Below are 17,097 nucleotides of genomic sequence, written 5' to 3'. Positions count from 1 at the left end.
TGCATGGATAGATAATGCCGTTTTAGGGGAGACCATGTAACAAGTACAGTTGAGTGGTGAGTGTTTTGAACATGGCCAAAACGTTCCCACACCCTGGTGAGTGCTGGCAACCGTGTGACATCGTGAAGCCTCAACCCCTGTTGCCAAAGAAGTGAAACATAAAAGTGTAATGCAATGTCCAACCTCACCACTAGATGACACTAAACCCTACACACTGTAGCTTTAAATAGTAAGTCCCTTCGGCTGCTCCCTTGTTTGCACTTGGGGTCGCCACAGCAAATCCAAGGTGGATCTGCATGTTGAATTGGCACAGGTTTTATGCCGGATGCCCTTCCTGACGCAACTCCACATTACATGGCGAAATGTGGCAGGGGTGGGATTTGAACCCGGAGCCTTCTGAACTGAAACCAAGTGCATTAACCACTTGGTCACCACCCCTACACACTGTAGCTTTAAATAGAGTAAGTAAATTAGATCAAATTTAGATTAAATAGTGACACCTGTGTGCAGTCATTTTTTACAGCCCAAACTTGTTTCTCTTGATGTCCTAACAAAGTCCCCCCCCCACCTTCACCCTGCGTTGGAGGACACTGGTTGTCTCAAGAGAGATGCAGTTCTTCATCTATCATCTCACTGCCTGTTGGTTTTTTTTCCTGAAGGTGGGGGTGATGAGGCGGAGGTGCGTAGCAGTCCCCAAGCTTCTCTCCATGTGGATGCGATGTGGCGACACTGCAGAATGTGTTCACTAAAAATAGTGCTTTATGCAAACGCTGCTTGTGCTACACACCTACTGTTCTCTTCCTATTTCCTTGAGATCACCTCAAGAGGATGATGCACACATTAAAATATCAACAACAAAGGATCAGTTTTGCATGTTGAATGAAGATAATAATGAAGTAATTTTGAGCACAGTGAGCTCATGGTTATTGGTGCAAGATACAGTGCATCTGGAAAGTACTGATAGCACTTCACTTTTTCCATTTTTTATGTTACAGCCTTGTTCCAAAATGGTTGAAATTCTTTTTTTTTTTTTTTTTTTTTTGTCCCTCAAGATTCTACATACAATACCCCATAATGACAAGGTGAAAAGGTTGTCATTTTTTTCTAGATTTTTGAAAATTAATTAAAAACTAAGAAATTACATTTAGGGAATTATTCACAGCATTTGTCATGAAGCTCAGAATTGAGTGCAGGTGCGTCCTGTTTCCACTGATGATCCTTGAGATGATCATTTGATTGAACATGATTTGGAAAGGCACACACCTGTCTACATATAAGGTCCCACAGTTGACAGTGCATGTCTGAGCACAAACCAAGTATGAAGTAAATGGACTACATTTATAGAGCGCTTTTCCATCTGCATCAGACACTCAAAGCATTTTACACATCAATGCATCAAATTCACCCCGATGTCAGACTACTGTGCAAGGCGCCCACTACACACCGGGAGCAACTAGGGGATTAAGGACCTTGCGCAAGGGCCCGTAGTGATTTTCCAGTCAGGCTGGGTTTTGAACCGAGGATCCTATGGTCTCAAGCCCAACGCTTTAGCCACTAGACCATCACCTCCCCACCCCCAAGTAAAAGGAATTGTTTGTAGACCTCAGAGACAGGATTGGCTCAAGGCACAAATCTGGGGAAGGGTACAAAAACATTTCTGCTGCATTGAAGGTCCCAATGAGCACAGTGGCCTCCATCATCCATAAATGGAAGAAGTTCAGATCCACCAGGACTCTTCCTAGAGTTGGCCGCCCGTCTAAACTGAGCGACTGGGAGAGAAGGTCCTGAGTCAGGGAGGTGACCAAAACCCAATGGTCACTCTGTCAGAGCTCCAGCATTCCTCTATGGAGAGAGGAGAACCTTCCAGAAGGACAACCATCTTTGCAGCAATACACGAGTCAGGCCTGTATGGTAGAGTGGCTAGATGGAAGCCACTCCTTAGTAAAAGGCACATGGCAGCCCACCTGGAGTTTGCCAAAAGGCACCTGAAGGACTCTCAGACCATGAGAAACAAAATTCTCTGGTCTGATGAGACAAACATTGAACTCCTCGGCATGGATGCCAGGCGTGGAGGAACCAGGCACCATCACTACAGTGAAGCATGGTGGTGGCAGCATCAAGCTGTGGGGATGTTTTTCAGCACCAGGAACTGGGAGACTCGTCGGGATTGAGGGAAAGATGAATGCAGCAATTTACAGAGACATCCTGGATAAAAACCTGCTCCAGAGCACTCTTGACCTCAGACTGGGGTGACGGTTCATCTATCAGCAGGACAATGATCCTAAACACACAACCAAGATATCAGTGGAGTAGCTTCAGGACAACTCTGTGAATGTCCTTGAGTGGTCCAGCCCAGACCTGAATCCGATTGAACATCCTGAGAGATCTGAAAATGGCTGTGTGCCGACACTCACCATCCAACCTGATGGAGCTTGAGAGGTGCTCCAAAGAGGAATGGACAAAACTGCCCACAGATATTCAAGTATTGTATCACTTCCTGTTCCGGAGCACAGCGGTGTTTTTCTGTATCTGTTAGCTGTTTAATCTGCGCAGTTAGATTGATCTAGTTATCTAGATTACGATTTGTTTCCCAGTGTAATCTTTACATGCCTTAACTAAAGCACTCCTTCTGCTGAATCACCTCTAAATTATTTACACATTATTCACTTTGCGTGTTTTTAGGAATCCGCTAGCTTAGCGTAGCTACTAGCTCTTAGCCGGTTTAGCATGGCAGCTTCTCCTGTCTCTCCCGCACTTTTCTGCTCTGGGTGTGAAATGTTTAGTTATTCCTCGGCCTCCTTTAGCAGTAACGGTACTTGTAATAACTGTAGCTTATTCGTAGCTTTGGAGGCCAGGCTGGGCGAATTGGAGACTCGGCTCCGCACCGTGGAAAATTCTACAGCTAGCCAGGCCCCTGTAGTCAGTGCGGACCAAGGTAGCTTAGCCGCCGTTAGTTACCCCCTGGCAGATCCCGAGCAGCCGGGAAAGCAGGCCGACTGGGTGACTGTGAGGAGGAAGCGTAGTTCTAAACAGAAGCCCCGTGTACACCGCCAACCCGTTCACATCTCTAACCGTTTTTCCCCACTCGATGACACACCCGCCGAGGATCAAACTCTGGTTATTGGCGACTCTGCGAAATGTGAAGTTAGCGACACCAGCAACCATAGTCAATTGTCTTCCGGGGGCCAGAGCAGGCGACATTGAAGGAAATTTGAAACTGCTGGCTAAGGCTAAGAGTAAATTTGGTAAGATTGTAATTTACGTCGGCAGTAATGACACCCGGTTACGCCAGTCGGAGGTCACTAAAATTAACATTAAATCGGTATGTAACTTTGCAAAAACAATGTCGGACTCTGTAGTTTTCTCTGGGCCCCTCCCCAATCAGACCGGGAGTGACATGTTTAGCCGCATGTTCTCCTTGAATTGCTGGCTGTCTGAGTGGTGTCCAGAAAATGAGGTGGGCTTCATAGATAATTGGCAAAGATTCTGGGGAAAACCTGGTCTTGTTAGGAGAGACGGCATCCATCCCACTTTGGATGGAGCAGCTCTCATTTCTAGAAATCTGACCAATTTTCTTAAATCCTCCAAACCGTGACTATCCAGGGTTGGGACCAGGAAGCAGAGTTGTAGTCTTACACACCTCTCTGCAGCTTCTCTCCCCCTGCCATCCCCTCATTACCCCATCCCCGTAGAGACGGTGCCTGCTCCCAGACCACCAATAACCAGCAAAAATCTATTTAAGCATAAAAATTCAAAAAGAAAAAATAATATAGCACCTTTAACTGCACCACAGACTAAAACAGTTAAATGTGGTCTATTAAACATTAGGTCTCTCTCTTCTAAGTCCCTGTTGGTAAATGATATAATAATTGATCAACATATTGATTTATTCTGCCTTACAGAAACCTGGTTACAGCAGGATGAATATGTTAGTTTAAATGAGTCAACACCCCCGAGTCACACTAACTGTCAGAATGCTCGTAGCACGGGCCGGGGCGGAGGATTAGCAGCAATCTTCCATTCCAGCTTATTAATTAATCAAAAACCCAGACAGAGCTTTAATTCATTTGAAAGCTTGACTCTTAGTCTTGTCCATCCAAATTGGAAGTCCCAAAAACCAGTTTTATTTGTTATTATCTATCGTCCACCTGGTCGTTACTGTGAGTTTCTCTGTGAATTTTCAGACCTTTTGTCTGACTTAGTGCTTAGCTCAGATAAGATAATTATAGTGGGCGATTTTAACATCCACACAGATGCTGAGAATGACAGCCTCAACACTGCATTTAATCTATTATTAGACTCTATTGGCTTTGCTCAAAATGTAAATGAGTCCACCCACCACTTAAATCATATCTTAGATCTTGTTCTGACTTATGGTATGGAAATAGAAGACTTAACAGTATTCCCTGAAAACTCCCTTCTGTCTGATCATTTCTTAATAACATTTACATTTACTCTGATGGACTACCCAGCAGTGGGGAATAAGTTTCATTACACTAGAAGTCTTTCAGAAAGCGCTGTAACTAGGTTTAAGGATATGATTCCTTCTTTATGTTCTCTAATGCCATATACCAACACAGTGCAGAGTAGCTACCTAAACTCTGTAAGTGAGATAGAGTATCTCGTCAATAGTTTTACATCCTCACTGAACACAACTTTGGATGCTGTAGCTCCTCTAAAAAAGAGAGCTTTAAATCAGAAGTGCCTGACTCCGTGGTATAACTCACAAACCCGTAGCTTAAAGCAGATAACCCGTAAGTTGGAGAGGAAATGGCGTCTCACTAATTTAGAAGATCTTCACTTAGCCTGGAAAAAGAGTCTGTTGCTCTATAAAAAAGCCCTCCGTAAAGCTAGGACATCTTTCTACTCATCACTAATTGAAGAAAATAAGAACAACCCCAGGTTTCTTTTCAGCACTGTAGCCAGGCTGACAAAGAGTCAGAGCTCTATTGAGCTGAGTATTCCATTAACTTTAACTAGTAATGACTTCATGACATTCTTCGCTAACAAAATTTCAACTATTAGAGAAAAAATTACTCATAACCATCCCAAAGACGTATCGTTATCTTTGGCTGCTTTCAGTGATGCCGGTATTTGGTTAGACTCTTTCTCTCCGATTGTTCTGTCTGAGTTATTTTCATTAGTTACTTCATCCAAACCATCAACATGTTTATTAGACCCCATTCCTACCAGGCTGCTCAAGGAAGCCCTACCATTATTTAATGCTTCAATCTTAAATATGATCAATCTATCTTTGTTAGTTGGCTATGTACCACAGGCTTTTAAGGTGGCAGTAATTAAACCATTACTTAAAAAGCCATCACTTGACCCAGCTATCTTAGCTAATTATAGGCCAATCTCCAACCTTCCTTTTCTCTCAAAAATTCTTGAAAGGGTAGTTGTAAAACAGCTAACTGATCATATGCAGAGGAATGGTCTATTTGAAGAGTTTCAGTCAGGTTTTAGAATTCATCATAGTACAGAAACAGCATTAGTGAAGGTTACAAATGATCTTCTTATGGCCTCGGACAGTGGACTCATCTCTGTGCTTGTTCTGTTAGACCTCAGTGCTGCTTTTGATACTGTTGACCATAAAATTTTATTACAGAGATTAGAGCATGCCATAGGTATTAAAGGCACTGCGCTGCGGTGGTTTGAATCATATTTGTCTAATAGATTACAATTTGTTCATGTAAATGGGGAATCTTCTTCACAGACTAAAGTTAATTATGGAGTTCCACAAGGTTCTGTGCTAGGACCAATTTTATTCACTTTAGACATGCTTCCCTTAGGCAGTATTATTAGACGGTATTGCTTAAATTTTCATTGTTACGCAGATGATACCCAGCTTTATCTATCCATGAAGCCAGAGGACACACACCAATTAGCTAAACTGCAGGATTGTCTTACAGACATAAAGACATGGATGACCTCTAATTTCCTGCTTTTAAACTCAGATAAAACTGAAGTTATTGTACTTGGCCCCACAAATCTTAGAAACATGGTGTCTAACCAGATCCTTACTCTGGATGGCATTACCCTGACCTCTAGTAATACTGTGAGAAATCTTGGAGTCATTTTTGATCAGGATATGTCATTCAAAGCGCATATTAAACAAATATGTAGGACTGCTTTTTTGCATTTACGCAATATCTCTAAAATCAGAAAGGTCTTGTCTCAGAGTGATGCTGAAAAACTAATTCATGCATTTATTTCCTCTAGGCTGGACTATTGTAATTCATTATTATCAGGTTGTCCTAAAAGTTCCCTAAAAAGCCTTCAGTTAATTCAAAATGCTGCAGCTAGAGTACTGACGGGGACTAGAAGGAGAGAGCATATCTCACCCATATTGGCCTCTCTTCATTGGCTTCCTGTTAATTCTAGAATAGAATTTAAAATTCTTCTTCTTACTTATAAGGTTTTGAATAATCAGGTCCCATCTTATCTTAGGGACCTCGTAGTACCATATCACCCCAATAGAGCACTTCGCTCTCAGACTGCAGGCTTACTTGTAGTTCCTAGGGTTTGTAAGAGTAGAATGGGAGGCAAAGCCTTCAGCTGTCAGGCTCCTCTCCTGTGGAACCAGCTCCCAATTCAGATCAGGGAGACAGACACCCTCTCTACTTTTAAGATTAGGCTTAAAACTTTCCTTTTTGCTAAAGCTTATAGTTAGGGCTGGATCAGGTGACCCTGAACCATAGTTTTTAAGAAGACTTGAGGCTGCAATTGCTTCCAAAGGTGCATCAAGAATGTATTGAGCAAAGGCTGTGAATACTTATGTACATGTGATTTCTTAGTTTTTTGTACATTTTAATAAATTTGCAGAAATTGAAAAAAAAACTTTTTCATGTTGTCATTATGGGGTGTTGTGAGTAGAATTTTAAGGAGAAAAAATGAATTTACTCCATTTTGGAATGAGGCTGTAACATAACAAAATGTGGAAAATGTGAAGTGAATACTTTTTAGATGCACTGTAAAGAAGGCAACTTTTGTTTGTCTGACAAAAATGGTTAGATTGCTGTTTTTATGTTTTCTATATGTAATGCATGCATGCTCACTGTAATGGTATTGCAGTATTATCACATGTATTAATCAATGGTGACCTTGGTTTTATTTATTTATTGGTTGTTTTTTTTTTTGTCATTTTTCTCTATATCAAATCACTTTGTGATTGCTGACCTGCAGTCATTCCAGCAAGTTTAGTCCAACCCATATTGAAACTCTTTGAATAATGTTACTCTCACATACAAAACACACACAGGAAGAAAACAATAGCCTCACACATGCGAGAAACTTTCTGAAGAGTAAATGAAAATAGATACAATTATACCCTATTTATTATCTTTTTTCCACATTTACAATCAAGGATTAAATATCCATTTGAGACTCTATCTGCACAACATGATCTATCAAACACACAATGACACCATTAGACAAAAAAAAAATAAAAATGTTACAACAGTAAATCGATCTAGGCAGTGCTTTCTTAACTGGTTAGTCTCAGTTAAAACACAACTTACTAACTCATCTCACAAAAGAGTGGCTTGAAAGTTTGATATTGCATATGCTAAAGGTGAAATGACATGCAGTGTTGTTGTCAACGCCAGCTATATGTGTTACCTGTGGAGTTATAGTGATATTTTGTTGCTAACTCTTGGGAAATTATTAAAAAATCAAACAGATATTGTGGACAAGTGCACGTACAGTATGTGATTTACTGATTAACACTTTGAAATAATGTGGCCCCTGAGGTTGATTTGTTGCTTGATTTAGTGACGTAGTTTTCCGTACACTTGGCCTCCATCTGCAGGTCTCTGAGGTGTGAGCGGTGTTCATGATGCAACCTCCTGCAGGAGAAACCTGATGTACACACGTGCATAACGTACACAGTACTGTGCATACTTTACAAATCAGTGCCTCATATGGCCTTACTGTGTGTGCTTCTCTTGTTTTTTTGTTTTGTTTCTTTCCAGTAAGTGTCTCATGCGTGCAGTGTATATACTCTATTCACCCTTCATAGACAGTGATATGATACTACCACCTCTCCCTTTCTGTCTCTTTGCAAACCCATATTTAGAGGCAATACTTTCTCAGGAGCTCTGACTGCCACATGTATTTCCTCTCCGGAAAATGATCTGGAATTCTAATCTGCCGGAAGTCCTGGATGCATTTCTCCAGCTCCTGCTCTGGAGTCATCTTCTCCTTGTTCACTTTCCTCTTTGCTGCATCTCGGTCACGCACCCCAAAGGTTCGCACACGGAGCATGTCAGTTTTACGGCGCATCTCTGCCTGCTGCAGCATGTGAACCGGTCCTTTTGTCACAGGCCTGTCCAATGTCTGGATCTTGGACACGCGCGTCACCGGGCCGCAGATCACGGTTCCTTGCGGGGAACTGGCTTCTGACTGGGTTTCAGAACAGGAGGTGGAGAGCTCGTTGAAGGAGGTGCCGCTCTCTCCCTCACGCTCACTTTTGTGGCTCTTGCAACAGCAGTCACAGTGGGAAGATGACCACCTTGACGGCCCGCCTGCAAAGACACACACATAAAACACACAAGCAGATGCTTATGAGCTGGTTTGTCTGCCTGCAGTACATGTTGTGTTGTAGCAAGAATTCACTTCATGCAGAGAAGAAACGTCAACTCATGTTCAGCTGACTGTGGCGGTGATCAACAGGAAAACTCGTAAAAAACGTAACCTGCAGGTTATTTCTTTGGCATTTCATTGCAGAGTTGCACAGAGGTGATGCACTGTACATGTTTGCTGCTCCCTAAAAAGCCTTTCAACCATGATCTGTGGGTGTGACACATGTCTACTTAACCCTTTCAGATCACAGATTTGGAGTCAAATTCACATGGACACAACTCATGTAGGACCCAGGGCTGATCCAGATCCACGAAGTGCATTTTGGAATGCATCATTGCCACTTTGGCAGAGTCTATTTGCATAGATTTTCTCAAAAATGATGCATTTTAGTGCCATAGGCTTTTGAAAAGCCTAGGCATGTACCTGGTCAAATGCACAGTTCAATAGTTAGTTAGTTAGTAAGGTAAGTTGGTTGGTTAATGGATCGGTAGATAGGTTGGTAGGCAGGCAAGCAGGTAGGTAGGTCAGCTGGACAATAGGTAGGAAGGTAGGTAGGTAGTTCAGTCAGTTAGTTGGTCAATAGATAGATAGATGACTCCATCCCCTCCACATTGTGATCACAATAACTTAACAACAATTAATGCTATCATCTTACAAGTTACCACATTAAAAGGACATGTAATGAGGACAAACTGATTAAAATGGGTAGCACTTTGATGCAGATCAGATCAATCAAAAGCAAAAATAACAACGGAAACAGATTGATTGCTTTGAATCTGGTATGAAACTGTTTTCCCATCATTTAAAGCAAAGATTTTGCCCCAGTCAAAAGCAACTGTTTTCCCTTGACAGTTTATCAGAACAATAGCCTGGCTGTATTAAAGGCTGGTCTATGATTCTCTGCCAGATTTTTCACTCATGAAGGTGAGTGCCATCTTAAGGGAGGCGACAGAAGTAAACATGAAGCATAATTTATCAGGGCTGCTAACAGAACAGGGTCAGGGTGGAGTGGATGGAATAGAGACCCTGGAGGTGTTCTGACCTCCTGCTACAAAAAACCTTACTCATCTTTGATGCTCGTCTCATCTTGCTTCTTACAAATACTGTCAAATGTTCCAAGTCACTGAAGAAAGTCAACACTACAGTCATCTTTCATTCCAGAAATAACCATGAACCAAGTCTCACTGAAGTGCACGAACAGGAAGAACTGTTCCTGCTGTTTGTAATAAAATCAACAGCAAAGGATCAAACAGACTGATGCACAGACTCCGAAAACCTCTTAATGGCTTTTTCCAATGTGATGAAACAGATTCAGCAGATACGATATCTCAGAGGGAGCAATAATTTGTCCATTACCTCCTCCCAGTGCAGTGCACCAATTTATACTGTACAGAGTTCAAGGGGGGTTTTAACATCTCTGCCCTCACTGTAATAATGACCTTTATCTCTGGTGTAATGATTGCACTGAGCTGATAGTGAGCGGCTCGCTAACAGCTTTTTAATAGCTAATCCATGAGTAAAGAGGCCAATCAGCGCACCAATTCCCCCCACAGAAAATGAATCCAGCTGAATCTGGCAGACGAGCAGCATCAGGCAAATGGACACAAGCACTTTATTGAGGAGGTGCTGTGGGAGGGTAGGAGGAGGGGGGGTGGGGGGTGGGGGGGTGAGCGTTTTTAAAAGGATGGACACGGCTGTCTGCAGGGGCAACCCGTTTACAAAAACCAGCCAACACCCATGAAACCAACACCCACGAATAGCATCCTAAAATCTCGAAGTCATGCAGAGGAATGAGCCACTGACATGCTGCATCTTGCTTGATCCAGCAATGGTGCCGATATGACAAAAATATAACGTAATGCTAAAACACCCTCGGCCGTATGAGCATAAAAATAGTAAACAGAATGCGGCCTTTTGACCTCTTAAAATAGATCAAGGTTAGCCATCTTTGAACTTGTCCAAGTTCTGTTTCCCAAGAATGTTCCCTGTGAATTTGAAGACTGGCAGTAATATGAGTGGACTTATGCTGAGCACAGACAGACGGACAGATGGACGGACAGATGCAAGGCCTTTGCAATACCTGATGGCCATATTTTGGCCTTGGGTAACTAGAGAGTGCTCAGAGAGCACATACCTCCACCCACGCTGCACATATATATCTGTAACTTTGGAATAAATGTGAGCAAGATAATGCAAAAACAACTCAACTGAGTTTTTTTTTTTTTTTTTAACTTGGGGAAATGGTGGAGCCAAGAAACTAAACTATTAACTTCTGAAGTAGATCTGATAAAGGGTGCAGCTCCAAGAATTTTTTAAATTTTCATTTCATTGAACAATCCCATATAGGACATTTTATCATCTTCTCAAGAGATAATATAGATTATTATGTTTATGAGTTCATGGTACACCCCTGCAAAAATTATGGAATCACCGGCCTCAGAGGATGTTCATTCAGTTTGTTTTAATTTGTAGAAAAAAAGCAGATCACAGACATGACACAAAACTAAAGTCATTTCAAATGGCAACTTTCTGGCTTTAAGAAACACTATAAAAAATCAAGAAAAAAAGATTGTGGCAGTCAGTAACGGTTACTTTTTTAGACCAAGCAGAGGAAAAAAATATGGAATCACTCAATTCTGAGGAAAAAATTATGGAATCACCCTGTAAATTTTCATCCCCCAAATTAACACCTGCATCAAATCAGATTTGCTCATTGACATTAACCCTATGCCATGACATTGACCCTATGTGTCTTGTTGCAAGGAATGTTTTTGCAGTTTTTGCTCTATGGCAAGATGCATTATCATCTTGAAAAATGATTTCATCATCCCCAAACATCCTTTCAATTGTGCAAAATATCAACATAAACTTGTGCATTTATTGATGATGTAATGACAGCCATCTCCCCAGTGCCTTTACCTGACATGCAGCCCCATATCATCAATGACTGTGGAAATGTACATGTTCTCTTCAGGCAGTCATCTTTATAAATCTCATTGGAAAGGCACCAAACAAAAGTTCCAGCATCATCACCTTGCCCAATGCAGATTCGAGATTCATCACTGAATATGACTTTCATCCAGTCATCCACAGTCCACAATTGCTTTTCCTTAGCCCATTGTAACCTTGTTTTTTTCTGTTTAGGTGTTAATGATGCCTTTCGTTTAGCTTTTCTGTATGTAAATCCCATTTCCTTTAGGCTGTTTCTTACAGTTTGGTCACAGACGTTGACTCCAGTTTCCTCCCATTCGTTCCTCATTTGTTTTGTTGTACATTTTTCGATTTTTGAGACATATTGCTTTAAGTTTTCTGTCTTGACGCTTTGATGTCTTCCTTGGTCTACCAGTATGTTTGCCTTTAACAACCTTCCCATGTTGTTTGTATTTGGTCCAGAGTTTAGACACAGCTGACTGTGAACAACCAACATTTTTTGCAACATTGCGTGATGATTTACTCTCTTTTAAGAGTTTGATAATCCTCTCCTTTGTTTCAATTGATATCTCTCGTGTTGGAGCCATGATTCATGTCAGTCCACTTGGTGCAACAGCTCTCCAAGGTGTGTTCACTCCTTTTTAGATGCAGACTAACGAGCAGATCTGATATGATGCAGGTGTTAGTTTTGGGGATGAAAATTTACAGGGTGATTCCATAATTTTTTCCTCAGAATTGAGTGATTCCATATTTTTTTCCTCTGCTTGGTCTAAAAAAGTAACCGTTACTGACTGCCACAATCTTTTTTTCTTCATTTCTTATAGTGTTTCTTAAAGCCAGAAAGTTGCCATTTGAAATGACTTTAGTTTTGTGTCATGTCTGTGATCTGCTTTTTTCTACAAAATTAAACAACCTCCGAGGCCAGTGATTCCATAATTTTTGCCAGGGGTTGTATGAATATTTCATGAGGTGAAAGCTGGAACAAACGATTCAACGAGGCAAAGTTGAATGGTTTGTTTCAGCTTTCACCGAATTAAATATTCATTCCATTGAAAGAATATAAAAACATTCATTATTTGTTTGTTTTATATAACAGCTTAAATAGATCCTTTTCATTTGATATTTTATTAATTTATAAACAACAGAAAAGTGACTTACATTTTGGTGTACCACTGCTGCTAAAGACCAAATTGTGACGTGTAGTCCTGTTAGGTTCTTTTATCACAGTGAGACCTCCAAAAAGAATTGGACAGGAAACGGACTTCAAAGTTTTACAAGGACATTTGTGTGTCAGCCATTTTGTGTTATGCATCATGGAACACTCTTCCAAATGGACTGTATTTATATAGCGCTTTTCCATCTGAATCAGACGCTCAACGTGCTTTACAATTATGCCTCACATTCACCCCAATGTCAGGGTGCTGCCATACAAGGCGCTTGCTACACACCGGGAGCAATAGGGGATTAAAGGCCTTGCCCAAGGGCCCTTAGTGACTTTCCAGTCAGGTGGGGATTTGAACCCATGATCTTCTGGACTCAACACCTTAGCCACTAGACCATCACCTCCTCTCTTCCAGTCCGATGATGCTGTGCACTGACTTCGGACTTCCATAAAAAAAAAAAAGAGACTTTGTGTAGTTCCTCAGTCCAGCCAAAAATCATGACAGCTTTTCAGCTTTTCATCTGAACAGTTCTTCATGCATCCAGATGGCATACAGCGGAGTGGATTTTGTGTATGTATGTGTGTTACAAGAATTAGAAGCGTCAGTTAGCTCAATCACATCGTCGTCTTGGTAGAGTCGTTGTCCCCTGCTCACACGTGCAACCAGGTCGGCACTTGTGCACACGTGTACTACCAAAAAAAATAAATAAAAAAGACTGTGCACATCCCCAGGGAAGCAAAAAAAAAAAGAGTAAAAAATCATGTTAGAAATTAGTCCAGCTTTACATTCTAACTTCCTGCTAACAGCCTCCAGACAGCGCAGTGGAACAATTGCACGGTCAATAAAACACAACGGCAAATGGTACGAATAATCCATGTCATGTCACAAGCCACCAATCACATGACAAGGATCCGCTCAATCGTGATATAACAAGCTATATATGCTTGATTCCTCCCTCATAAAAATACCTGCTGGTCTTGCCCACATGCCACCCCTTGACCCTTTTATGAGTTTTCCGGGAGCAAGCCTGAGTAAGGCACTGCCTGGATGGTGACATGTAGCGCCATCTGGGCATCTATTTGAGTATCAATCCTACTCTTCAGAAAACCTAAGGTTGATGTCATGGAAGGTTTGTGCAGTATGTATGCAGTTTATTTGCATAACAGCCTGTGCTTTAATACACAAACACATTGCAAGCTCTAATCACACATTCAAACATGAATAGAAAACTATGAACTCATTGACTACATGACCAAATCAAAACGCGTCCCACCTGTGTATACCTGGTATATGTCATCATTCACATTTTGGTTCCAGTCCTGTTTTTCTGTTCTGGCTACTCTGGGTTGTTTCTGATAATTTTCCCTCCATGTTAGTTAGTCGTGTTCACCTGTCGTGTGCTTTCTGATGTTTCTCCTGTGTTTATTTTGATTTCCAGGTTGTTGACCTCTGTGTGTGCGTGTTCACACATTTCTGGGTTTAATTGCTTCACGTTCTTTCTAAATGCTGTGAGAGGGTCTCTGAGTTGCCAGATTATATTATGTCCTGCCCTGATCTCTAGCGTGACTTCACATTACATGACTTTTGCTGTTGTTCCAGAAATCTGTTTTTGCCTCATGTTTTTGCTCTGGTTATAGTGTTTTTGATCTCACATTATTGACTCTCATTGCCAATCTGTATTCCTGTCTTTTGCCTGCTGTTTGGACTCTGGTATGAGAATTCCTTGTTTTGGGCAATTCTGCCTCTTGTTCCCTGGAAAGACTATTGCTATTAATGATCTTCACCTGACTCTGGATTAATCTCCTGTCCCCCTCCCCTCCCCCCAAGAAACTGAGGCTATTGTGGACTGATATTTTTTGTACCTGAACCAACCCAGTGTATTCTTCCTTCCTTTATTGCTTTTGTAGTTCACCTAACTATTTGCTAGACAATAAAACTTGTTCAAACTGACCTACATTGTGGTTTTCTGCATTGGTGTCCTTGACTAAATCATTACAATAAAAGTATTTTTGCTTTGAATAAGAATGAACAGTTTTTTCTTACCGTAATAGGACCTGCAGGTCACTTGGTGCAGACTCTCCTGATTCATTCAGGCATTTGAACATGAGACATTCATGGAGTTGTCCTGAAGCCACTCCTTTGATATCTTGGCTGTGTGCTGCTCAGGGTCATTCTGAAAGATGAACCGTCGCCCCAGGCTAAGGTCAAGAGTGCTCTGTAGCAGGTTTTCATCCAGGATGTCTCTGTACATTGCTGCATTCATCTTTACCCTCAATCCTGACAGTTCCTGCTGCTGAAAAACATTCTCACAGCATGATGGTGCCACTACCATGCTTCAATAGGGATGGTGCCTGGTTTCCTCCAAACATGATGCCTGGCATTCACACCAAAGAGTTCAATCTTTGTCTCATCAGACCAGATAATTTTATTTCTCATGGTCTGAGAGTCCTTCAGGTGCCTTTTAGCAAACTCCAGGTAGGCTGCCAGGCCTGATTGGTGGATTGCTGCAGAGATGGTTGTCCTTCTGGAAGGTTCTTCTCTCTCCACAGAGGAACGCTGGAGCTCTGACAGAGTGACCGAGTTCTTGGTCACCTCCCTGACTAAGGCCCTTCTCCCCCGATTGTTGAGTTTAGACGGGCGGCCAACTCTAGGAAGAGTCCTGGTGGATCTGAACTTCTTCCATTTATGGATGATGGAGGCCACTGTGCTCATTGGGACCTTCAACGCAGCAGAAATATTTCTGTACCCTTCCCAGATTTCTTCCTCGAGACAATCCTGTCTCAGAGGGCTACAGATAATTCCTTTGACTTCATGCTTGGTTTGTCCTCTGACATGCACTGTCAACTGTGGGACCTTATATATAGACAGGTGTGTGTCTTTTCAAATCAGCTGAATTTAGCCCAGGTGGACTCAAGTTAAGCTGTACAAACATCTCAAGGATGCACCTGACCTCAATTATGAGCTTCATGGCAAAAGCTGTGAATACTTATGTACATGTATGATTTCTTAGTTTTGTTTGTTTGTTTGTTTGTTTAAATAAATTTGCAAAAATCTTAAAAAAAAACTTTTTTCACATTGTCATTATGGGGGTATTGTGTGTAGAATTGTTGTGGAAAAAATGTATTTCATCCATTTTGGAATAAGGCTGTAACATAACAAAATGTAGAAAAACTGAAGGGCTGTGAATACTTTCCGGATCCACTGTAAACAAGCAAAAGTGTATCAAACACTTTGGTATCTTTTCAGAGAAGACACTGATTGCATTGTTTGTTTTAGCTCTATAAAACCTGCCCAGCAGCTCATATTGCAGCCACATAAAAAAAAAAAAAAAAAAAAAAAAAAAAAAAAAAAAAAAAAGCAAGGCCTGTCCTCACACCATGCAGGCAGCGTCTGCACAACTCATAAATAACACAGTAACACAGAGAGACGGAGCCAAGTTCTGCACCGTGGACGGCGTGTCAGACGAGGTATCCTTAGACTTCATGAAGCCAGTGATGTGTGCCCGGTGCCTGAGTGAGGTTACACTTTTATAGAAACGCAACTGCCTGGAATTAAATGACACAGTGCCACTAATACAACTTATTTTAATGACAGGGAAATTGTACATAATGCGGACTGAAGTTTGAGGATGCTGAGAAACACAACTGCAAATGCCAGTGGGTTTCTTGCCTGATGTTAGTGTGTATGTTTGTTTTATTTTCTGCACTGACTCATCTGGGTTTCTGATGATGACTGTTTTCACAGCACAGCAGTCCTGGGTGCAGTCATGTCCACAAACTTACACGTTGAAAGCTGAGAAGCTGCACATCCTTTCCAGCTCTGTCCCTTTGTTTGGCCAATTGGTACAAGTCCTTTTCTCCTCCCTTACTACTCAATTTCTTGTACAGCTCACTAAATGCCTTTTCCTTAGCTTTTGCCACTTCTCTTTTCGCCTTACGCCACATCTCTTTGTACTCCTGTCTACTTTCTTTATCTCTCCGATGAGCCCAATTCATTTTTGCTATCCTCTTTCTCCTTATGCTTTCCTGGACATCTTTGTTCCACCACCAAGTCTTCCTTCCTCTGTCCGGATGTCACGTCCTGTACCTTCCTAGCTGTCTCCCTCAACACATCTGCAGTACTTTTCCAGTTGTCAAAAATTGCTTCCCCTCCATCCAGTGCCTGTCTCACCTGCTCACTGAATTTCACACAACAGTCTTGGGCTCTCACTCTCTTGTTCTTCTTCACCTGTAAAGTCATCCTATGAACCACAATCCTATGCTGTCTAGCTACACTCTCTCCTGCCACCATCTTGCAGTCTGTAATTTCTTTTATCTTGCATCTCCTAGAATGTAGTCCAAGTGTGCACCTTCCTCCACTCTTATGTCACCCTGTGCTCCTCCCTTTTCTTAAAGTAGGTGTTCACCACATCCATTTCCAT

The 17,097-nt window shown here is 41.7% G+C and overlaps 1 protein-coding gene across 1 annotated transcript in view; it reads right to left on the bottom strand.

Moving 5' to 3' along the window:
- Positions 1 to 7,949: 7,949 nt before the first annotated feature.
- Positions 7,950 to 17,097, bottom strand: part of LOC117520725 (BTB/POZ domain-containing protein KCTD16-like) — a 30,802-nt gene continuing 21,654 nt past the window's right edge. Inside the window, exon 2 of the mRNA XM_034182027.1 lies at positions 7,950 to 8,525. Within this exon, the coding sequence (XP_034037918.1) occupies positions 8,074 to 8,525 (452 nt within the window). The 3' untranslated portion in view covers positions 7,950 to 8,073. The remainder of the gene's footprint in view (positions 8,526 to 17,097) is intronic.

The sequence above is a fragment of the Thalassophryne amazonica genome, chromosome 11 (genome assembly GCF_902500255.1).
Source record: "Thalassophryne amazonica chromosome 11, fThaAma1.1, whole genome shotgun sequence".
Lineage (NCBI taxonomy): Eukaryota > Metazoa > Chordata > Actinopteri > Batrachoidiformes > Batrachoididae > Thalassophryne > Thalassophryne amazonica.
This window is presented reverse-complemented; position numbering and strand designations above follow the sequence as displayed.